The sequence below is a fragment of the Lachnellula hyalina genome, assembly GCF_007821495.1.
Source record: "Lachnellula hyalina strain CBS 185.66 chromosome Unknown contig00008, whole genome shotgun sequence".
NCBI classification, from domain to species: Eukaryota; Fungi; Ascomycota; class Leotiomycetes; order Helotiales; family Lachnaceae; genus Lachnellula; species Lachnellula hyalina.
The window spans coordinates 249722-272546 of NW_022157122.1; the positions used below are offsets into that span (position 1 = coordinate 249722).

At 48.2% G+C, this 22825-nt stretch overlaps 7 protein-coding genes across 7 annotated transcripts; 3 read left to right on the plus strand and 4 right to left on the minus strand.

The window, feature by feature from the left end:
- Window positions 1-359: 359 nt before the first annotated feature.
- Window positions 360-3800, minus strand: ROG1 (putative lipase; the record flags this gene model as incomplete). The annotated part of the gene is made up of 1 exon (XM_031146576.1): window positions 360-3800. The coding sequence occupies one exon, from the start codon at window positions 3798-3800 to the stop codon at window positions 360-362; it is 3441 nt and encodes a 1146-aa protein (XP_031009079.1).
- A 657-nt stretch (window positions 3801-4457) lies between these two features.
- Window positions 4458-6793, minus strand: itt1_0 (E3 ubiquitin-protein ligase; the record flags this gene model as incomplete). Its single annotated transcript, XM_031146577.1, has 4 exons — window positions 4458-5262; window positions 5312-5824; window positions 5874-6068; window positions 6120-6793. 4 exons carry the CDS (start codon window positions 6791-6793, stop codon window positions 4458-4460), a joined length of 2187 nt encoding a protein of 728 aa, XP_031009078.1.
- A 2535-nt stretch (window positions 6794-9328) lies between these two features.
- CCNL2 (Cyclin-L2) lies at window positions 9329-10280 on the minus strand (the record flags this gene model as incomplete). Its single annotated transcript, XM_031146578.1, has 2 exons — window positions 9329-10006; window positions 10056-10280. The coding sequence occupies 2 exons, from the start codon at window positions 10278-10280 to the stop codon at window positions 9329-9331; spliced, it is 903 nt and encodes a 300-aa protein (XP_031009071.1).
- Window positions 10281-10589: 309 nt separating this feature from the next.
- On the minus strand, window positions 10590-12478 carry LHYA1_G001599 (uncharacterized protein; the record flags this gene model as incomplete). The annotated part of the gene is made up of 2 exons (XM_031146579.1): window positions 10590-11422; window positions 11464-12478. The coding sequence occupies 2 exons, from the start codon at window positions 12476-12478 to the stop codon at window positions 10590-10592; spliced, it is 1848 nt and encodes a 615-aa protein (XP_031009070.1).
- Window positions 12479-15118: 2640 nt separating this feature from the next.
- LHYA1_G001600 (uncharacterized protein) lies at window positions 15119-16676 on the plus strand (the record flags this gene model as incomplete). Its single annotated transcript, XM_031146580.1, has 6 exons — window positions 15119-15186; window positions 15246-15318; window positions 15369-15668; window positions 15798-15964; window positions 16021-16063; window positions 16125-16676. 6 exons carry the CDS (start codon window positions 15119-15121, stop codon window positions 16674-16676), a joined length of 1203 nt encoding a protein of 400 aa, XP_031009083.1.
- Window positions 16677-16926: 250 nt separating this feature from the next.
- On the plus strand, window positions 16927-17878 carry Etfb (Electron transfer flavoprotein subunit beta; the record flags this gene model as incomplete). The annotated part of the gene is made up of 3 exons (XM_031146581.1): window positions 16927-17020; window positions 17095-17739; window positions 17796-17878. Coding segments are annotated over 3 exons (822 nt in total), but the record flags the coding sequence as incomplete, so codon positions are not given.
- A 1315-nt stretch (window positions 17879-19193) lies between these two features.
- CPA1 (Carbamoyl-phosphate synthase arginine-specific small chain) lies at window positions 19194-20699 on the plus strand (the record flags this gene model as incomplete). The annotated part of the gene is made up of 3 exons (XM_031146582.1): window positions 19194-19370; window positions 19425-20379; window positions 20425-20699. 3 exons carry the CDS (start codon window positions 19194-19196, stop codon window positions 20697-20699), a joined length of 1407 nt encoding a protein of 468 aa, XP_031009085.1.
- Window positions 20700-22825: the final 2126 nt, after the last annotated feature.

A 22825-nucleotide genomic window follows, 5' to 3' on the forward strand; every position in this document is an offset into this window, starting at 1 on the left:
AATTAATTAATTAATCACACCTACTTACTCATCCCTCCGATCCAATTATTTCTTCCTCTTCCTTTTTGCTATCCTCCGCACCTAACTATATAGACGCGAAGGTTTTAGTTGAAAGTACAAGGAAAGATGCAGAGTAATGGGATAAAGAAGACGGATAATCTAGATCTACATAATCTAGAATATTTTACCTGTTCCCTTATAGAGTAAAATGTCAGAATAATTGCAATGTTCATAATGTTGCAGTACGTACGCGCATTAACATTAACGTCGGGACTACTATATCTAAGTTTCGTTGGCTTTCGTCTTCCTAATGTCATAAATGCATATACCCGCTTCTCCAACACTGGCCTCGTCTATCATCATTTCTTTCCAATATCGTTTCCAATATCGTCATCTGAATGCGTTTGTCCTAGCCCAACACCCATGCCCGCTGCCTCACCACTCACCACTCTTGCCGCTGCTGCATCACTCTCCGACTGGCTCTGCTCCTGGGCTTTCCCCTTGCCAAGGAAAGCATCAATCTCACTATTCTGCGTCCCTTTCGGGCTCGTCGCTCCCCGCCCAGCAATCGCCTCTGTCCAGTTCCACCTCCGTTCCCCCTCACCACTCTTTTTACTCTGGTCCTCTTCATCCTCACTATCTTCCCCGCTATCCGCCCAATCTCTCTCACTCCACGCTTCGCTATCAGTACCGGTACGTTCATAACTCGGTCGTTCTTTCTTGTTAGCCGAAAGCGCTTTCGCCATACTGTTGGGTTTAGCTTTCAGACTCAGGGCAGAGACTTCGTCTGACGCTTCGCGGGCTTCAGAGTCCGTGCGGTCTTCTGGACTCAGCCTACGATTCGACTCGTTCTTCTTGTTCGTCTCTCGACCGTCCTTATCCGGCGCTTCGTTTTCGTCTTTCGCGCGCTCTTCATTGGATTCATCCGAGTCAGGCGTATTAGCTTCTGCGGAGTCGGAGAAGTGCGTGTCGCATAGATGCTTAATGACGGGCCAGCCATAGGCATTGGCGAACATACGACGCACAATCATGTTGTTGTGAGCATCTGGTTCTAGACGCACGAGAACCTTCCGCCATGAGAGGTCGCGATGATAGGCACGAGCGATCTTTTCTTCCACTTTCATTGCACTACCGTCAACGACGTCAAGGGGGTCTTTGTCTGGATTTGTGTTCTTGGTATCATCGTAATCGCGGGTAGATAAGGTGCTTTCTGTATGAGGTACGCCTGGGTTGGGGATATCGGAGGAGCTGATTTGTGAAGTAGAGCGGCGACGCATCATAAGAGAGCCGCCACTTGGGCGTTTCTTAAGTGGTGGGGGAGGGATATCGGAGGGGTGATAGACACGATCGTGGAAAATGGTCCGAGAGCGCGACTCCGGATTTATAAGGAATTCTACTGTTGGCAAAGGAGGTTTCAGGAGATCGCCTGCAGATTCGAAGAAGGTAGTCTTTGGGGGAGCTGAGAGCGCTTCAGGGTCTTCTGGCCCTGAGTCGCCCGTAGTTGCTTTTCCACGGGCTTGCGGAGAAGAAGGCTGTTTCTGAATGGTCGGAACCGAGGAATCACTATCTATACGTAGTGTTTGACTGCGCTTGTAAATTTTTGTATGTTTTGGCGAATGGTTGTGTGACTTCGGCGATGGATGCGACGAACTAGGCTGGAAGAACTTGACAATACTTGCCAACGCACCACCATTACCGATTGTTTGGGAGTGAGAGGTAACATCTGGACCACCGGAATCACTACCATCGGTTGAGTTGGGAGGTTCATTGGTGTTCGTAAGACTACGCAGACTTCGATTATCATCATCAATGGCATCAAGACCAGGCTGGGGCACTTCGGCTCCATGGCCTTGTCTTGTAGGGGTATTGAGCCCTGGAGTCTCACTGTCGCTGGCATTTCCACTCCCTGAAAAAGCACGACCCATGGGCGAGACAGTGTTTTGGCCAGTGATCTCAGCCCATCCCCAATTAGCCATTGTTCCCACCAGTCCATTCTCTCTCACGGCCTTCTCAACACGGCCTAGACCCTGCCAGTCCAAGAAAAGTAAACAGCTTGTGCGCAAAGGCACAATACCATCATTTACCACATTTGAATAGACAGTCCTATTCCTGAACTTCTTCAGTACAGTATGCGCCGGCCCGGTAGGCAGAATCCTAAGAAGCGGCTTCGACTCAGGAGAAGTCTGGCCGTCAATCTTCTTCTGGGCGTTGTCTCCAATACCACCAACAATCGCACCCCATCCACTTCTCGCAATCGTGGGTGCTCTCCAAGTAAGTCCAAGATCTTGACCTGTACGTCCCACAAGCCCAAAGTCAAGTGCAAACTTGACATAAAGTGGATTCTCGTTGCTGAGTCCCAAAAAGGGGGATGCGAGACTTATGAAATTTATCGGCTTGATGATATCGAAGAATTGAGGAGAATGTTTTTGAATATATCCTACAGCATATGTCTGTGTCAATCCACCAAGAGAGTGTGCAATGAAACTGATACTGGTAATTTTGTACGCTCGGGTGTTGTCGTCGAGGGGTTCCTTGCGGATAGTGCTGTGCTTATGGGTTGAGGGACCCTCGTCATCCCCAGCAGATTGGTGACTTAGAGTCAAAGCACGCGAGAAGGATTTAGAAGATGCCTTCTTCGCGATACTCCGGTAAGGTTGATCGGGGTAAGTCATAGCCAAAACATATTTGGCAAGCCGTTTCCCAAGGTATTTGATCCCCCTTTCTGTCCGGGTGGCATTTCCCGAGAATCCCCTGACGATAATCTCCTCTTCATCTTCATCTTCATCCAACTTTTCTTCATGCTGGTCGGATGGGTGTTTCGTTTCTCCCTCGTCGTTCTTACGCTCGACATCATGATGCTCGTCAGCATTCTCGCCTGCTTTTGCCGCTTTTGCTTGCTCTTCTTTGCGCCTCTCCGCCCTTCTTTTCCTAGCATCTATCTTTGCCTGTTTAGCAGAAGCATCTATGCTCTCTTTCATATACAGCATATCTGACCCCAGATTACCATGCAACCCATGGGTCAAGATTACCAAATGAACTTTCTTCTGTCTCTTCGACCTATGTTCCTCTTTCTTATCAGTCTTATCGACCATGACACTCTCAACCGGCGCATCCTGAGTCTTCTTCTTGCCCCTCTCCTTCCCCGCATCATCCCACTGCGGCAAACGCGGCGTATTCCACAGACTGGCAGTATCATCCACCCTCACCGTAATAGCCTTCGAGAACACCCCCTTAGGCTGCGCGCTGTGATGCCCATCCTTGGCCCCCTGACTCTGCTGGTGATCACTAACTTGTCCCGGCGTGGGAATAACATTACTACCTCCAGTCAAACTACTAGCAAAGCCCAAGCCCAAACTCTTCTCATCCCTCGCCAACAGAATCTCATAATGCACCGCGGCAGAAGTCGAGAATATAACCTGACTCGACACCTCTATAATCCAACTGACACTGGCCCCATCTCTATCCGCATTACCCGCGCCCTCGCGCACACCCTCAGGAACGAGCAGCTGAGTAGTGAACGTTCCCCCTGCTTTTAGATTTGGTTCGAATTCTGGCACGCCGTGTGTGCGTGAGGTCTCGAACTTGGAGTCTGGGTGGAAGGAGGCGGGGTAAGCGGCTGCGTAGAGGGTGTAGGGGCCGTGGATGAAGGCTGCGCGTAGGGCGATGGCAGAGCTGTTCTTAATCTTGAGGTGCAGGCTTGCTGGGGAGGGAAGAATTCGATCGTGTGCCGGAGTGTAGGTGACTGTGTAGCGGACTACTTCGCCGATTTTGACGCTGCCTGTTTGGTAGAGAAGCAACATGTTGGGGGAGATTTGGATAGCGCGTTTGGCGAAGATGCCTCGACGTGGGGTAGGTATATGTTGAGTCGAGAGGCTTGGCAAATTATTGTCATAAGAGTAAGAGCATATTGAGTCGTGAGATCGTAGCAGAAGTTTGGATTGGACTGTTAAGTCTCTCTTCAAAAAGAAGAAGAAGCTTTGTTTTATGAAGCTTCACCGGTCTTTGAAGAATGGATCCACGCATTAATTTCTTATCGATAGTTCCCGATATCCGTACTATGACGATGGTGGCTATACTAACGCCCAAATAAGTTACTTTTACAATACTTTTAGTTCTTTTATAGGATTCAGGAGGCATCTATCATTCATTTGTACTGTCGATAATTAAATGGTATCTTATGTCCAGAAAATGGTCGTAATTACAAGTATCGCGTGATTAGCCTGCGTGGCTAATCCAAAGAGCCCCTCCTAAGTAGAGTATTCACAATATACACGTGATAAGTAATAAACCATCCCTTCGAACTTTTCATCATTGTTGTCCAGAAATTTGGCGAGGACTTGAGGTTATTTGTTCGTAGATCCTATTTCAGAGCTGTAGCCCATCAAATATGGTACCAAGGCATAGCAGGAGCGGTTTCATTTCAGGATGTCGCCTTGATGTTTTGGCCACGAACAATGCTATACTACTGATAGCATACCTTCCTCAGGTGTGACTCCAGGTTCAACATGTGACCTCCAAGCGTGGACTCTGTTGTTGCCCCTACCTCCAAGGCCAGCAAGCACAGACACTCGCGGGGTTCTGGCAGAAACGGACCTCTGGGGTATGTTTCCCACAGGTGCATGTACAGCAGCCTCACTCTCGTAATCAGTCCTGGTTCTCCGGGGTACAATCCGTTCAGAGGGCCTGGTAGTTGAAGCCGAGTTGTACGCTTCCTCTCGTGCTGAATTGGTCCTCAGTAGTGGCGGCGATGGGGCTCTGACAGGCACGGGATATCGACCTGACATTCTTCGAGGTCCTGGCTGCGGTGGTGGAGGCGCCCCTCTTGCCTGAGCTACTCCCATAACATAATTGGCGGCGGCTGTAGCTTGGTCGAATGTCCCGGTCAAGATGTTGTGTGCTGCTCTGATATAGTCCTGGTTCATGAAATGATCTGCACCATTGCCAATGCCATGGATATCACCTATCCCTCCTTGGTAATCATCGTCACCACCGATAGAAACTGTTTGAAGACGACGAGCCATTTCCTCATCCAGTCGTTCTTGCCGACGACGATCATTTATTTCTTCAAGATAAGTATTTGGCCTCGGCCTGCGAGGACGCTGCGGTCGATGAGGGGGCGGTGGCGCCTCTTCGTTCCGTACAGGTTCTGGAACCCGCATGTGCTCGAGTCGATCCGCTTCTACGGCATCGTAATTGAACCATGGACAGTTACAAGATTTCCACTTGAGGCCACAAATCATACAGAATTCAGCGGTACAGTGACTGGAAGGCATTAGCTTAGCTTCGGAGTCATGAAAAATATAAGACTTACCAAGTCATATGGTTGCAGCCTTCCTTCAGTTCGACCATCGTCCTGCAGTTATAACATCGCTGCCACCCAGCTTGTTTCGCTGTTTCAAGAAGCCTGTTGGTCTCCTCATCGTTGGGACAATCTCTTGACCCATGCCATTTGCCGTTACACGAACAGCAGACTTTGGTCTTACATCGACTACACTTGCCATATTTTTTCCCGTCCTCCCTATGCATGCTTCCAGGTTTGATCCACTCCCCACATCTTCGGGCGGGACAGTATATACGATTCTTTGTAGAGTATTCCTGGAACTTATGGTTCCAAGTTTTCTTGAAATTGATATCGAATAGCTTTTCAACATGCTTAAGGGGTATGTGGTCTGCAGTGCAACATTTAGGTGGCATGTGTTGCGGGTCAGTAACTGAAAGTTTAAAGATACGCCTTAGACATGAGTGGCACATGCGATGACCACACTTTAACTTTGCGGATTTCGATCTTGGTATATCATCCGACAGACATGTCAAGCATTCAACTCTACACAAAATCAGTAAGAAGCGTAGGAATTGTGCTAAAGTGTGCCTACAGTCTCTCAGGCTCCCTGTGGGGTTGAGGTGCAGGTGTAAAGAACCCCCCCAAAAAGCTCGACCGCTTGTTGGCCGTATTTGTAGTGGTAAGGGACGGCGCATGTTGCTTGACAGATGGAATATGTGAACTCGTAGTATGGCTTCTCCGTATACTGTGCGGGGATGTAGAGGTGGGTTCTCTTGTAGAAGTACTTCTGTGATATCTCTGTTAGTTGAGGTACTATAAGAAAGCTCGAGTGACATACCTTTTTGGTGGCGAAGCAGGTAACGCTTCAGCAGAGACCTTCTGATGAGAGCGATGCGTCTTGCTTCTGCGAATAGAACCCTCTCTTTCTTGGTGGTCATCATCTCGTGGTTTCTTCTCCCTCACTTTTCGCTCCTTGGGTTTCGTGGACTGATAGTCCTCTTCGGTGATATATACGATCTTGATCTTTCGCTTCCTAGGACGCTCCTTCACGGATTCGGCCTGCGTTTGTCGCTCCTCCCGTTCAGACTCACCAAAGTCCTCATCGCTGTGTACCTGCTTCTCTGCAACCTGAATACGAGACTGTTTCGACTTGGATTCGGGGTTTCTGTAGACATGTGTCGAGTCGTCTTCCGAAGTGGAATTTCTTCGCATACGATGAGAAGGTTCTTCCTCACTTCGATGATGTACCCTTCTCCTTCTATGACTCGTAGAAATCTTTTGGCTTGGTAGTGTTGCATACGATTCGGAGGTCATCTTTGAAGTCGCTGCGGTTCTGTCGGTTGACTTTTGGGTCTCCAGCCTTTCTATCTCAATCCTCCCCACTTCAGACTCGTAAGGTTCGAGTGTAACATTTCTCTTGCCACGAGACCTGTGCTTTTTCTCATCTTTTAATTCGCTGTGTGACCTGCGGTGCCTCACCCTCCTCTTCCCGTCGGCTTGTGAACTTGCCATCCCAGCGTTTCGCACCTAACCTCAGTCGTTGGGCATGGGTTCCCACCAAACTTGCCAGTGAAGGGTGGTGGTATTGGGAGAAATGGAAGGGGTTAGTCGGGCTACGAACATCTGTCCTCGTGGGATAGGGTGTATCTTTCTGTGACTCTTGGTGATTGGCAACTCTTCACCGACACTGCATTATGCAGCTATAATATCATGCATACAGGGCGAACGAACTTGACAAACTGTGCGAATAAAAAAGAGGCAAGGGTATTACCTGAAGCTGATATCAGATGGCTGGGTTTGGGCAAATTTGACAAAAAAATTTGGGCCCCAGAGATCTGGGGAAGAGGAACCGCTGAGAGAATGATCTCTCTCGAGCCTGGTGCCCCTGTCTTGGGGGCTGGTCTCAATAGCTGAAAGTGGTAAGATAAGCCAAACATGACATGGACGCATGGTAGGGCACGGTCCCTGACGGAATAACAATTTACCTAGCGCTACCTCTCTTCTACTGGTAGCCTCACTTCAAGCAAAATAATCTTCTCTTCCACTTAGCTGGAATATTATAACAAAGAAGATACTACCCTTAAAGCATTAAAAAGGAATATTAAAGATCTCTGATGAGACAAGGCATTGAGTTTATACCCAGCGATCAGATAAAGTCAGAAAAGTATTATCCGAAGTTCCATTTCTAATTCATCGCCATAGCCATCCACTAGGAACATTTATAGGAACTCTTCTCTCACCTACGGAGTAACTCGATAGTTGAAGTCTCGTATAGAGAAGTCATGTCCTGCTTGAAACCCCGGACTTTAGATCTAATTTCGAATTTCTCCTACTTTCCTATGAAGAAGCAAATAAGGCTAGAGTATAACTTTCATTGAGGTATGTGGCGCGCAAGTAAGTGTCATCATGCGAGCTTGAGCACTCGCTGGCGGTGCTGTGTTGAAGAGGAAGTTGCTCACCTGTAATGCAGCGCATGGAACAGTTTGTGAGATCCATAGGTGCTACTCGCAAGGCGAGTGATGAGTGTCCATCCGAAGAAGAGTGTCGGCACTAAATCCGGACTAGCATCGACTATAACCCCCCCTCAGATTCCTAATTTCGCCAGTCTTCTGATTTCTTAACCTTTTCATGCCTGATAGGACATTGCTGCACTACCGGGTTTTGCAAGCTCACTTTGGGCTTTGGGTTTATATTTGGCTGCGTCTAGATATGTTCTCCGCCAGGCTATAGCATATGGACATGGCCCTCGAATGCCTGTCAATTGCTTCCAGAATTGTTAGTCTCCTGCTAGTCTCCTGGGTGTTCCATTTCCTTTTACCTCTTGAATGACGGGCATCACGCCCTAAGAAGTGGTATCAAGGCAACACTAGATAATGACAGAGTTTAGCCCTGCATTGGCGTCCATCTTCATGCTATTACACCCTCGCAACCCATCTTGAATCAGCCCAGTTGCCAGTCCTAACAGTAGCCCATCCCAGTCTCAGCTCTGTCAACCATTAATAGCAAATCTCGCCCAAGATTCACAAGCTGTTCGAGAAGTACTATTGCCTCTAATCGAAAACCAAGGAAAGAACGTCGTACTGCTCGCCCACTCCTACGGTGGGTTCTCTAGAAGCGCTGCTGTGTATGGCTCAGTACCGCGTCCAGAGCCAAAGCAGGCAAGAAGGGTGTCATCATTGGCATTGCGTGTAAATCCGCCTGGCTCTGACCTGGAGGTGAACGTTTGATGAATATGCTGGGTGGCAGTAATCCACCATGGGCTGCTGCAAGACCAGGTAAAAGCTCACTCACTTAGGGTCCGGCCAAGCAAACAAAGCAGAGCATCGCAGCGCATCTCAGACTAACCAATAAAATTTTGGTTATGTCTATCGCGACCTCGAGCAAATCGTATCTCCTATTAACGTCTTCCACTCCGATCTGGATACCTCCACAGCGCTTGAAATAGAAGGAACAATGTTCCCACATGCGATGAATATGTTCGAGACACCCTCACCACCAGCCTGGCAAGAGCCGGGGTTTGAGGGGAGGATGGCATATTTGAGATGTATGCAAAATATGATGATGGAGAAGACGGGGGTCAAATGAGTAGTAGATGATATTGATACTTCTCATTTTCCATTCCTGTCTCGTTCGAATGAAGAAGATTTAACGAAATGGGCCGAGATCTCCTCGAAGATCAAATCGAATGATTGATTTTGAAATCTTTAGGGAAAGCCCTGGTTATTAGAGTTTGTGCTACGCTACGTAGCCTTGTGTATAGTGGGAAAGAGAACATAAATCTTGGTGAACAATTTGGTTTTTCCTATGAATTTAGTATAGCGTGGCCTAGCCCTTGCACCCCCGCAAACAGAAAGAGAAGGTACGGAGTACTCCGTACGAAAGAATAGTCTCTAATTCTTGAAACACTAGCTTCATGCGAGGAATAGAACTTTGAATTGCGGACAGACTTGATCCAAGAAGCAATAGCGTGCCTCCTTTGAACTACCAAAGCTTGCAAGCTGTTTGTCACACTTAAATAAAAACAACGTAGCATTAAATTCCAACAATTCATGCATCCCCAACCTTCTCATCTAACAATCTCGCCATCTGCGCCTCCTCATCCTCAACCTGCCCCCCATTCCCAATATTGACCCCCAGCTTCACCAGTTCTCCGTTAATATCCTCCCTACTAATCCACCCTTTCTCCCCCCACACCTCTCTCCCCCTCCTAGCCACCCCCTCCAAACTGCCCATCCCCACAACCAAAAACCCAAGCTCCTCCCTCTCACAATCAAACACTTCCCACCATTCTACCTCCGGCATCTTCACCCTTATCTCCCTAGCCGCAAGGTAAATAGCTGCCGTAGCCAAACTAGCCGGTTGATGCGTCAGGTACAGCATCTGCGGACTCAGTAACGCGGAGTTCAGATACGCAATCGTACGCTTAGCTACATCTTTGCCCTTATTTCCCGGTAGACTAAACACGTCTAGCGTTTGCAGATACGTAACAGCTAGCGGATGAGGTAGCGCGACGTGCGTGTTAAAGCCCAGCGCATTTATGACATGGCCTTCTATATCCAGCAAGCGGTTGCGGAAACTGATGTAAGAGGATTCGGAGAGGTAGTAGGATTCTGGGTCGCTAGGTGTGGGGGATAGCAGGTACGCGTAGACATTTGTGATGCTGCGCAGGGATCGCGGGGAGGCGGAGATTTTGGCGGTTAGGTAGAGTGTTGCTGCTGAGATGTCCTAGGTTTCGTTAGCCTTTGATTCTTGGGGAAGAAAGAGGAGACGGTACGCTGAATTCATGTTCCAGAAGGCCGTCTACGAGCCAGTACCGGAAGAGCAGGACGTTGGCTTGGGCTGTTATATCTTGCGGGAGACGCAGGAGGATGCCGGCTGCTTGGGTTAGGCGGGCAGTGTAAAAGCGGATGCTATCTTGGAGCTCGATTGGAAGGGCATTTGTGGAGGTCTTCTGGTACAGCTGTTCCGCTGTTGCTAGGGGATTGGAAAGATGTGACATGTTTAGCAAGTGGAACTGTTGTTGTTATGGACTATGAGGTCGATTTTTGATTTGTTGCGTCCGTGCACAGACAAGGCTAAACTATAGCCTTGTAATGAGTATATTTAGCACATTTCCATATTCAGAGCATTGACTTTTATTTTCCGTAATAGAGAACTACCGTCCCAAGGGTATCATCACCATATCATTCCCTTGGATAAATTCCTATTATATCAAAGAATCTAGTTCGCCTCCTATGCTATGCAATGCAGTAGTTCCTTGATATCCATTCAAAACTCCCTTGAAATCAGCAGAAAATCCAGCCTCTCACTAACGCCTATCATCTCTCGAATTTCTTCTACCTCCCCTGTAGCTATCATAACGTCCTCTATCTGATCCACCCCCACCCCGACCTCCACCATACGCACTTCTGCCGTAGGATCCACCTCCCCGCGAACCTCGAGACGCAGGACCAGCCCCGCGATAACCCCGTGGCGGTCTGATTCCAGTGAAGATTTCAGGACCACGATCAACCAGAACATCGTTATCTTCAAAGGTGTATCGATTGATCTCACCATCAATTGGCCGGCCAGCAGTCTTCTTGGAAGTGACGAAGTCGATTTTGTCGAGACGTCTGTTAGCTAACTCCTTGGAGACTGGCTTGTAATACAAAGCAGGCTTGGCCGTCGTGACCTCAAACAGCCGATCCAAAGTTGAGAAGCTATTAGCAGCTCGAACTTGTGTTGCTGCACGCGGTCCCAAAGGTGCACCTTCGACGCCGCGAGGCTTCGTGGGTACTTGTGGTGAGGGTAAAGAATCTGAAGGCCGTGGTGCTGGATGTGCTTGCGGGAAGGGATTGACTTCTTGGAGAGTGGCTGTGACATTGTTGTCTTCGTTTGTATCATAGTACACCTCCCATTTCTTTCCTGCGGCACGGCCTCCGGATATGGTAGATTGCTCTTCGCGAATCCAATCTTCAACTTTCTCAGCAGGGACAAAGTCGGCCCAGAGTGGTTTCCGCGTTCGTTCATCGGGCCAGATAAGATCATGAATAGAAGACCGAATACGGACAGCTGCGGAAACACTAGTGAGTAAGATAAACGCGTGCGTACGAATTGGATCCAGGTAGAAGTTTACAATTACATCTGGATCTGGATTATGGCCTGGGGGGTTGCGAGATTTATAAGATGGCTTTTGAGTTGACCCGGGTTCAAAGGTCGCATGAAATCGCGGATATAGAGAGCTGAGGTTGCTGGATGGACGGCTGGAGATACAACGCGGTCAATATCCATAGCGTCAATTGCAGAGTCGCGTGACAGCGATTTCTCAAGAGACGGTGCTTTCGGTTGAGTAGGAAAGAGATCCTTGAATCGCGAGTCGCGCACTCGAGGAGACTGTTCATCCAAACTGCTCACTTCTTTGGTCTTATTTTCCTCATCAAAGTCCATATTTTGGGGCCGAGATATCTTTTCGTCCAAGTTTGCTCCAGGCACACCATGTATTTGAACTTCCTCCTTTGCAACATCAACAATTGTAGGGCCTGGCTCTATGGCTTCACCAGATGACGCCACTTCCATCGCTTCGGCTTTGACGTCTGCATAATCCACCGCATTGTGCTTCTCAACCCATGTAGCATCATCCTTTGAAGTGACAATCTCAGTATTGACTTCTGAAGTCTCATCCTGACGGGCTCTCTTTCTTGCTGAATCGGAAATTGATGGGGCAGGGCTTTGCGATCTTCGTTTCCGCTTTAATCTATCATCCATTATCTCTTGTGGGTCTGCGGATGGCAAGGCGGACTGGTGGCTGTCTTGCGATTGTGGGGGAGGCTGAGAGAGTTCGATGATCGTTGTAGCTTGAGCAAGCAACGGACCAGCTTGTTTTTCGACATTTGAAGGTTCTTTGGGAGAATCTGTTGATGCCGTATTCTGGGCTGGAGACTTGAGCTTTGGTTCGGTTGTAGTCTGAAGGGGCGCATCTGGAAAGACTTCTGTGTTCGGGTCGGAAGTTTGTTGGATAGGGGAGACGGTGTCAGAAGAGGTAGCAACATCATGCCTTCCTGGGTCGCCTTGGACAGTCGCCTCACTTTCAGAGCCATCCTCATTCTCTGCGGCAGTCAGTCGAGCGACAAGGACTGGCTTGAGTCCAGTTTGCGCAAGGCCGAGCTTCTTGAGCTCAGCTTTCAGGTCAACGACCTTCAATTTGTTCCAGTCAGTCATCGCAAATAGTTTGGCCGCAAAGAGGGCATTTGCACATGATGTGTTGTAAGGAATGTAGGATCTGGTAAAGTTATCAAGATATTGATATTTGCTGAAGTGCATCAAACCTTTCGGAGCACGGGCACGGCACGCGCACGCGTCAAGCGAGTCACCTGACTAGATTTGACTCTTTGGCTTAGTCATTATTGATATCTGCATTCCACCCCCTCTGGTGTCCTGGTGATCCAAGTAGGTAATTTTGCCATTCGCTGAGAACTCTACTCTCCTCCACGTCCACCTCCCTCAAATCGGGTGGGTACCTAAGTATCACCAAGAGGAAAATATCTATAATATTAGTTAAGGCAAATAGGCAACTCTAGAATGGATAAAGGATATTATAAAAGACTTCTATAAGTGTTGCGATACTAGAACCGCATCGCGAACCACATCACGACCTTTCTAGTCATGTGAGTCTAGCGTAGCTTAGTCAGCAAGGAGGCATAACCTCTTTGCGTCTACACCACCATGAATGCTAAGCAACATCAACCAGTATCAAGTCTACTACGTAGTATAGAGAAATGATCACGGATATCAAACCTGTGATACCAACAATAAGATATAGTCTTATCCTCTAAAGCTAGCAAGCTCTCGTATTCAGTGTAACTATTAGGATTGTACGAGTCTATCTTTTACGTGTCACGAAAGCATATTTCAGCTTACAAGGGGGAAGAGAAGGCGGTGTGTATGGTCAGGAATGAAAGATAACCGGATGATGTTATACTTAGAAGCGCTTTCGTCTGATGTTGTGCCAGGCTGATATTATTCAACTGGCCGTTTGATAGACAGCGCATATGCGTCACGCAGTTCAGATCTCGAAGTACAGCATACAGTATGTGATGGATATAAGATAAGAATTCCTAGGGTGAGACTTGAACGGGATGGACAAAAGAAATAATGAGAATATGAGGCAGCTGGTAAGGGAGGGGAGTGTGAAAACTACGAAGTATAAGGAGGAGTACATATACGTCATGTGATGGGCCGCCTTGTAACATACTCACGCGAGAGGACTAGAATACAACTGGGATTCAAATATACTTCACTTTTTCTATGTTTCACGATATTATTACCCATACGAAGTATCACGGAGTAAGGCTGTTTTGGGAGGGGGGCCGCCGCGGGTCTAGCTTTTACAGATTGGCTTTTCTTGCGAAATGATTGCCACTGTGCGAGTATTAGTACGAAGTACTCCGTACGGAGTACACCCCTACCCCCCCCCCCCCCCAGGCCACGTGGGGCTTCTACGCTACTGTACTGTACGATCGACGATCGAATAGATCAATACTCCGTACGGATAGATCAGGTACGAGTCAGGCTCAGTCAGCGCTACCCTATCTCTTACCAACGTATTCGTACCGTCTTACGTGCAGAATACCGTCAAAGGGCCAAGGACCCAAGGACGGTACAGTAGTATTTTAGTCTTTTCAGAGAGCGTTTGCAACCTGTTTAGGACTTGTTTTATTATACATCTACCGAGTAAGTACTCTCTCTTTACAAGCCCAGGTTTGAGAAGGGAGATTCTAGTGTCTAGAGTGCGAGTATACATTACCGTACTACCGGGTCTTATGCTTGTATTTTGTCAGGGAAGGTTTTCAAGTTGGAACGTACCTGAGACTTCAGCCTTCACATCGCATCATTCTTATCTTAATTAATAGCCGTCTCCTCCTTAGCGAGCCGACTTAGCGAGCTAAGGAGGAGACCGGCTATTACTTCCAAGCCCAAGTCGAATAAATACATCGACTACCAACAAATTCAGGGGTATCTTCAGTTCAATAAGGTTAGGTTAGTGACTAGCCCTGCCTCTCCCAAAGCCCCCCATATTGCAGGGTAACAGAACGCCTCCAAATCTCAAGATACTCGGTACGGCGTTGATAATTTCCGTCCGATAGAGCAAAAGGGTTTGGGATAATGGATTAGTTCTATCGGACAATCCGCCTTAGTGAACCAAATTCAACCAATGTTCCTCAAAACTTCTAGAGCCAGATCATGCACGTGAAGAAGAAGCTAAAGATGCCGATCAGCCGCATCTCATACGCCCGACAATGAACGAACCATTTAAGGGTAAACACTCTTCAAGTTAGGAAGGTCATATTTCGCCCACCCGTGTCAACGCCATTGAATGATTGAAACCGAAGCAAGGCACGGTCAAGTTCAAGATAGGGGCTTAGGGCTCCCGTGTTTGTGACACTGTGTGCCTGGGCCTTTTTAGGTCCCTATGTGCCCACAGACCCGAACCGCAGAACATACGTCGAAATAAGGGGGCTTTTTCGCCTGTATGCTTTTACACTATTTGTTGATTTCAGCCACCAGTTTAGCACAGATCCTTGCCTGACGACTACACTTCCCCGCAGATAAAGCCTCATCGAATGAGCTTGATCACCACTGCATCGCATGAAAATAGTGGCATGTGTGGTCGACGGGCTGCTACTAGGGTCTAGGTAGGTATTATTCTCCATTTCGGGATGATTTCTCCATATTTCTACCCGTCTTCGTTCTTCTTACGTTTGCATATCAAAGGTGCATTGCCCTACTCCAGGATATTATGTTTTGTTTTCCGCTATTCCATGATTCCCATTTTTTTAAGGCTATTAGTCTGATTCTGCGATGTTGTCTCTACTGGCGGAGTCGTGGACTTGGTATGCCGTTGCGGTATTGATTGTGATAGCCAGATAGTAAGCTTCACAATACTCTCAACTGATCATAACACTCGGAGTACTGATTATTATGACAGTGTTTCGAGATGGCTTCACCTGGGGTCTTTCAAGAGGTTCCAAACGGAGGACTACGTGATGATGGTTGTGTTTGTATGTGTAATTCTTTCCGCGTCTTACTGCTGTGTCTAATGAACTCGCAGGGCTTCTACACCTGTCTCATAATTTGTATGAACATCGTTGCGCATTTGGACACCAACTTAATTCTGCCGTCCGACTCGGATAGTTTGACTCCAGAGTCGATCACATTGAGGATTCGCGGGTCCAAATACGTCCTGATCGTGGAGCAATCGATGATTATGACTATATGGGGCTGCAAGATTTGTCTGCTGCTGATGTACAGAAATCTCACATTTGGGTTAAAACAACGATGGGCTGTGAAAGTCGTTGGTATTTATGTGGTTGTAAACTGGGTCATTATGGAGATTCTATATTTTGGCGTGGTAAGGATATCTATTCCCCACTTACCCCACAAGACTTTTTCGGTTGCTCTTGTTCACCTGCATACAACCAAAGATTTCGTCCCTCTCCCAACTTATAGAATGAATAGTTCTGATTTTCGTGCTATGTAGTGGTGTCGTCCGTTCCCTCAATATTGGGCCGTACCCGTTGCCAACACGCAATGCTCAGCCGCCACGCACCATCTAATAGTCAATGCCGTGTTTAACATCTCATCTGACGTTATGATGCTCTGTATTCCCCTCCCGCTCCTCATAAACTCCAAGCTGCCTCGCACCAAGTACGTGTTCCCCCATCTCCCGCTCTCATTGCACCTCAAAGCTAACCAGCTCCTAGAAAACTCATCCTATGCGCCCTCTTCAGCCTCGGAATCTTTGTTGTAAGTACCCCTCCTTTCTGCAACGCGCCTAAAACTACCTGTTCTAACCATCCAACTCTAGATCCTCTGCGCTGTCCTAAACAAATACTACTCCTTCGCCCACCCCTTCTCCCCGCTGTGGACATTCTGGTACATCCGCGAAGCATCCACTGCCATTTACGTAGCCAACATGCCTATGTGCTGGGCCCTCATACGCCGGCTCTTCAACCTCCGCTCATTTATGCTCTCTTCCAACAATTCGCGCTCGCGCTCGAAGTCCTTCCCTCTGACTTCCCACCGAGGAGGTACTATGCTTACAAAGGATGTGCAAACAGTCGACGAAACAGTGAAAAATGCAGATGGGAAGAAAGATAAGAGCTGGTGGGATAGGGAAGGGTATGTGAGGAGTGAAAGCGAGGAGTATATTGTCAGGACGACGGCAGAGGCTATGAAAGTGCCAAAGCTGGAGGTGTGGGAGACGAAGGAATTTGAGATTGATAGGGAGGAGAGTATCCAGTTTGCTACGGATGGGCAGGATCCTAATGCGAAGAGAATGTATGATGGTGGGGATAAGAATACAACTACGGTTACGGTGACGAAGCCGAAGCCGATAGCTAATGGTATGGGGAGTTGATCGAGGATTGTATGAATATACTAGATGTTTGATGACTATATTAATATTGTGATTGGATTTTGGAATGCAAATGATTACGGTAGAAAATAAACAATAAGACTACTCCGTAAAGTATCTACCAAGTAATAGGGAAATATCGGAAAAGTGTACGGAGTATTGTTTGCCCCCACTCCTGAAAGAGTGGGGGAAGTCGGCTAAGCTCGGCCTCGGCCCAAGTAGAACGCATGGGAGCTGATGCTCGACTTTCAAGCTTCTTGAGCCTTCACAGGACAGTGTTCTCACGACGTTCTCCCTCTCATCCCACAACCATGTCCGCCCTTCGGATCCTCGTCCCCGTGAAGCGGGTAATTGACTATGCGGCAAGCTTCTCATCAATGCCCCAATTTCTCCCAATAATCTAACACGGCATGATTTATAGGTCAAACCCCGCGTCAACAAAGCCCAAACGGCCGTCGAAACGGCGGCGTAAAGCACAGCATGAACCCCTTTGACGAACTCTCAATCGAAGAATCTGTGCGCATCCGCGAGAAGAAATCTTACCCGCACGGCGTCTCCGACATCATCGCCTTCACATGCGGCCCTCCCAAGTCGGCAGATATCCTGCGCACGGCTATGGCCATGGGCGCCGACCGCAGCATCCACGTCGAGACGAAAGACGGCGATGAGATTGAACCTCTGAGCATCGCGAAACTGCTGAGGGCAGTGGTGGAGAAGGAGAAGGTTGACCTGGTGGTGCTGGGCAAGCAGAGTATCGATGATGATGCGGGGCAGACGGGGCAGATGCTGGCGGGGTTGCTGGGGTGGGCGCAGGCTACGCAGGCGAGTAAAGTTAGTTTTGACGGGGATGGGAAGGGGGTTGTTGTTGAGAAGGAGGTGGATGGGGGTTCGGAGACGACGAGGAGTAATTTGCCAATGGTGGTTACGGCTGATTTGAGGTTGAATGAGCCGAGATATGCTAGTTTGCCGAATATTATGAAGGCGAAGAAGAAGAAGATTGAGAAGATTACGGCGGAGGAGTTGGGAGTGGATTTAGGGAAGAGGTTGAAGACGCTGAAGGTTATCGGTAAGTAGAGTTGGAAGGTGGGTTCACATGGGACAAGTGCTAATATGATTTTGTAGAACCACCGCCAAGACAGGGAGGTGGAAAGGTTGAGGATGTTGATGGGATGGTTGCCAAGTTGAAGGAATTGGGTGCGATATAGATGGCTTCCAATCATACTTATAAGCCTAGCGAATAGGACAGCAATAGGGTCGGCGATAAGAACGTGTGTATATAGACCTATCAAAAGAAAAACTATAAGTGAAATAATATCTGAACTCGCCTAGGACTTTCAGAAGCTTTTTATGCGTTCCAGTTGTTTTCTTCCCAATTAAAGCTTATATATAAGCCATATATAACACCCTTAACTTAACTAGCAAACTTTCAAAGAGCTTCATAACTTTAGAACCTCGAGTCCCAATCCCATGACCAGCTGTTATATATGAATGAAGGATTTGGCCTCAATATTAATACACCGAGCTTAGAAACTCTTCCTCATTTTACCCCACTATGATGCAGTGGAGTACCTTTCGCCTCGTACGGAGCATGCAAAAGCTGATTGTCACCAGCATGAAAATTTGCTGCAGAACAGTCTTTGCACATTAGACTGGTGTTACTGGTAACAGTTATTCTCTGTGCTAACTACATTTGCTCTAATGCGCAATCGGACTCCTGTCATTTGGCCATTCTACGCAGATTCCCTCCATACTCTACGTCGGCTTGTGAGGATGTAAGGATGTAAGGATAGTAACAATTAGAGCACGTCTTATTGTAATTCTGGTACCCTTTGAGTCTCGGGACTAATATTTTTTCTTTCACAAAGTTTCCACCCCGCCACTCCCTTTCAGCCAATCAGCAGCCGCAGCAGGATAATATCACACCTCTGATTCGCTCGAGCCTGCACCGCTTTCAACAACGGAGACTCAGCAAGAAAACTCCACCCACTCTGCTCACTTATTACATCGCTCACAAAACTAAACCACCCCAACGCAACCCGCCTTTCCACCCAACCCATACCATTTCAACAGCTTCACCCTCCTACAATAAAATTCAGAAGAAACAGTCGCGCGTATGAGTGGGCGCCTTCAGTCTTCACGTCCCAGGTACGTTATGATGTGTTTTGTTGTTTGCCATTGCTTGACTCATGGGATTCCTTATCTGTGGTGGTGATCTCCCAACGTCACAACTAGGGCACATCCTTCAAGCTCCCGACGTCCCAATTGCCTTTCCTCTCTCCTTCTCTCCTTCAAGATACTTGGCTCTTCAAAGTCACAATGGAAATCATCTGCTAACACCCAATAGGATTATATCTCAGGTCAGAACCCTCCATCCTAGCTCATCCGAATCCCACACCGCCAGGAACAATGGACTAACCACAAAACCCTACAGATCACATCTGGAAAGCTTCAGTGAACTGAAAATAGCTATCCAATAACCATACCACCTCCTACAATTACTACATCGTAATACTACACAATATGTTTGCTCGATTCGCAAAGCCTGGGGCTTTTAAAGCCGTAGGTAGCATCCACTCCCGGATTGCCCAGCAGCACCGATTCCTAGCCACCGTCGAGGGCAGCACTGGCCGTGCTATGCCAGCTACCCGTCCCAGGGCTACTCCTATCTCCCACGACCGAGCTACGTTCACGATTAGGGTATGACACACTGCAGTGGGGTAGTAATAATTTTGGCTGATATTTTACGTCTAGGATGGACCAGTCTTTCACGGAAAGTCTTTTGGCGCCAAGTCCAACATCTCTGGCGAGGCTGTCTTCACGACTTCCCTCGTTGGATATCCCGAATCTATGACCGATCCTTCATATCGTGGACAAATCCTCGTTTTCACCCAACCGCTCATCGGCAACTATGGCGTCCCTTCCTCTGCCCGAGACGACGCTGGTCTTTTGAAATACTTCGAGTCCCCCAACATCCAGTGCGTGGGTGTTGTCGTTGCCGACTATGCAGAGAAATACAGTCATTGGACCGCCGTTGAGAGTTTGGCATCTTGGTGTGCACGAGAGGGCGTCCCTGCTATCTCTGGTGTAGATACCCGTGCTATTGTCACGTACTTGCGAGAGGAGGGTTCTTCATTGGCCCGAATCACCATTGGAGAGGAATACGATGCCGATCAGGATGAAGCTTTCGTCGATCCCGAGCAAATCAACTTGGTGAAGAAAGTCAGCACCAAGGCTCCGTTTCACGTTAGCTCCGCGCATGGAGATATGCACGTTGCGGTCATCGATTGTGGTGTGAAAGAGAACATCTTGAGGAGCTTGGTCAGCCGTGGTGCAAGTGCCACTGTCTTCCCATACGATTACCCAATCCACAAGGTCGCACATCACTTCGACGGTGTTTTCATTTCCAATGGACCAGGTGACCCAACTCATTGCCAAGAGACCGTCTACCACTTGACCCGATTGATGGAGTCTTCCCAAGTCCCAGTTTTCGGTATCTGTCTTGGTCACCAATTGCTCGCTCTCGCAGCCGGTGCCCGAACCATCAAGCTCAAGTACGGAAACCGTGCCCACAACATTCCAGCTCTAGACTTGACAACCGGCCAATGCCACATCACTAGTCAGAACCACGGTTATGCCGTTGACACCTCAACTCTGCCTTCAGAGTTCAAGGAGTACTTCGTCAACCTGAACGATGGCTCTAACGAGGGTATGTCCCCCTTCCATCTGTAAATGCATATTCTAACATTTACAGGCATGATCCACAAGACCCGCCCAATCTTTTCCACGCAATTCCACCCTGAAGCCAAGGGCGGCCCAATGGACTCCTCCTATCTCTTCGACATGTACATCGAGAACGTCCAGCGCTACAAGGCGAACCAGGCCGTCTACCCTGCTGGTGCCGGCAAAGACAACCGCCCATCTCCTCTTCTTGTTGATATCCTCTCCAAGGAGCGAGTGGGTGTTCAGCCTGCTCAGCCAGCTGAGAACTTGACTCAGGCTCAATCTGCTATTGCCGCCGCTGCTTAATTTGGTCTTGATTTCAGTTGGGGCGTTTCGTGGGGTTTCTTCAACATTGGAGGGAAATTTGATTTTCAACGTGGGAGCTAGTTCGAGCAGTCAGTCACAAACAAGCAAGCAAAATGTTAAATAGTGATTTTCAGCATCAGTTTCTGAATACAAGTTTATATCAAATCTCTTTTACGATATATGTGAAGTCCCTTGCATACATTCTCTTTCGAATTCCAATATTATATCTCATCCACAAGTTCAAAGTGTGTGATTGTCTCTTTCCTGGAAGCTCATCCACAAGTTCAAAGCGTGTGATTGCCTCTTCCCTGGAATCTCATTCACAAGTTTGTGTGATTGTATTGTTCTTCCTGGAACATTCACGCTTTCATATATCTGGGAGAGTATAAATTCTCAGCCGTGTCCAGTCTCTTCCTACGTCTTTTCCAACTACATATTACCCTGCAAATCTACAATCAGCTATTCAATACCCCCTACTTGTCAAGCGTACTTCATTCAGCATTGCCTAACAAGCAATACGCCGACTGATCCAGAAACAAACACGGACGGACGGACGAATAACATCCACGATGGCACAGCCCACTCCTACCTCTCCTCTCAACTCCAACTCCAACTCCAAATTCAACTTCAAGGAAAAGGAAGAAGAAAAAGTAATCACAATAGGAATTTCCGGCCCCTCATCCGCAGGAAAAAGCACACTCGCTTTCCTACTCTCCGTTATCTTTGCAAGCAACTCCAACTCCAGTAGTGCTAGCGCATCGAGTATCATTAACCAGGATGATTATTTCCGGCCTCTTACCTCTTTACCTTTATCCAACGATGGCGACGGCGGTGGTGATGGCGAATCCCCGATAATTACCCAGGACGATTATTTCCTCCCTAAACCCACCGTCCCGCACTCATCCTACATCTCCTCGGAGCCCTTTGTGCAGCGTAGTGCGAGGAAGGGGGAGGATAGGTTGGGGTTGTATAGCTATAGCGAACTCGATGATAATAGTGGGGTATTGGGAGAAGGAGAGGGAGAGGGAGAGGGAGGAGGGAGGTGGAGGGTAAGTGGCCCGGATACAGATTGTGCGGCTGCGATTGACTTCGCGGGGTTGGTGGGGGACGTTGAGGCTACCAAGATGGACGGGGAGGGGAGTTTGCAGGGAAAGGGGAAGGGGAAGGGAAGAGGTGCGAAGATCAAGGGGAACGAAGACGAGCCGCAGCAGTTGAGAACGCGGCACGCGGTGCTGATTAACGAGTTGCGCGCGTTGGTCGAGCAGCATGCGGGGGAAGGGATAAGGAAAAGGAAATTCTGCTTTGTGGAGGGCTTTTTGCTGTTTGTACCGGCCCTTCAACATACACAACCTGGCACCAGTCCCGATAGCAAGATGCAGATCAGTAGCAGTACTAGCTCACTTGAGCCTGGTCTTGAGCTTGCGGCGCAGAGGCAGAGGTTAATGCAGCTGCTAGATATCAAGCTCTTCCTTCCGACGTCCAAGGAAAAGGTTATGCGGAGAAGATTTGCCAGGTTGCCGTATGTTGATGCTGATGCTGAGGGAGGGGGTGGGGGGTTGAGGGTTCCGGGGCAGATGTGGAAGGCCAGGGGGTATTTTGAGGAAGTGGCGTGGGGGAATTATGAGAGGGAGGCTGGGTGGTTGATAGGTGGGGATGGGATTGGGGAGGGGGATTTGGAGGGGAAGAGGGAGGGGGTAAGAGTTAGGGGGATGGAGGTGCAGGGCGTGAAGGACACGCTTAGGTGGGCGGTTGATGTGCTGTTGGGGGTGATTGGGGGGTTGTGATTGGGAGGAAGGAAGGAGGGGAGTATAGGGATGTCATGCTGAGGATGACTGACTGCTTGGATAGGAGAAAGGTGTTAGGTTTCAACAGGTGGCTTTCTTCCTACCCTACCTAGGTAGACTTAATAATAATAATAATAAGAAAAATAAATCCTTGGGCGGTGCGCGCGAAACTTCACTTTACTTAACTTTTAGATTCAAATATTTCATCTGCTGTAAATTATCACATGCGAGAGAGAGAGCTGTTGATATCATCTCTCTACGCCAAAAGTCAAGTTCGTATCTGATACACAGAAAAAATTCCAAATTTCCCCTTGGCCCCTATACGCTTCAAAACTTCACAGT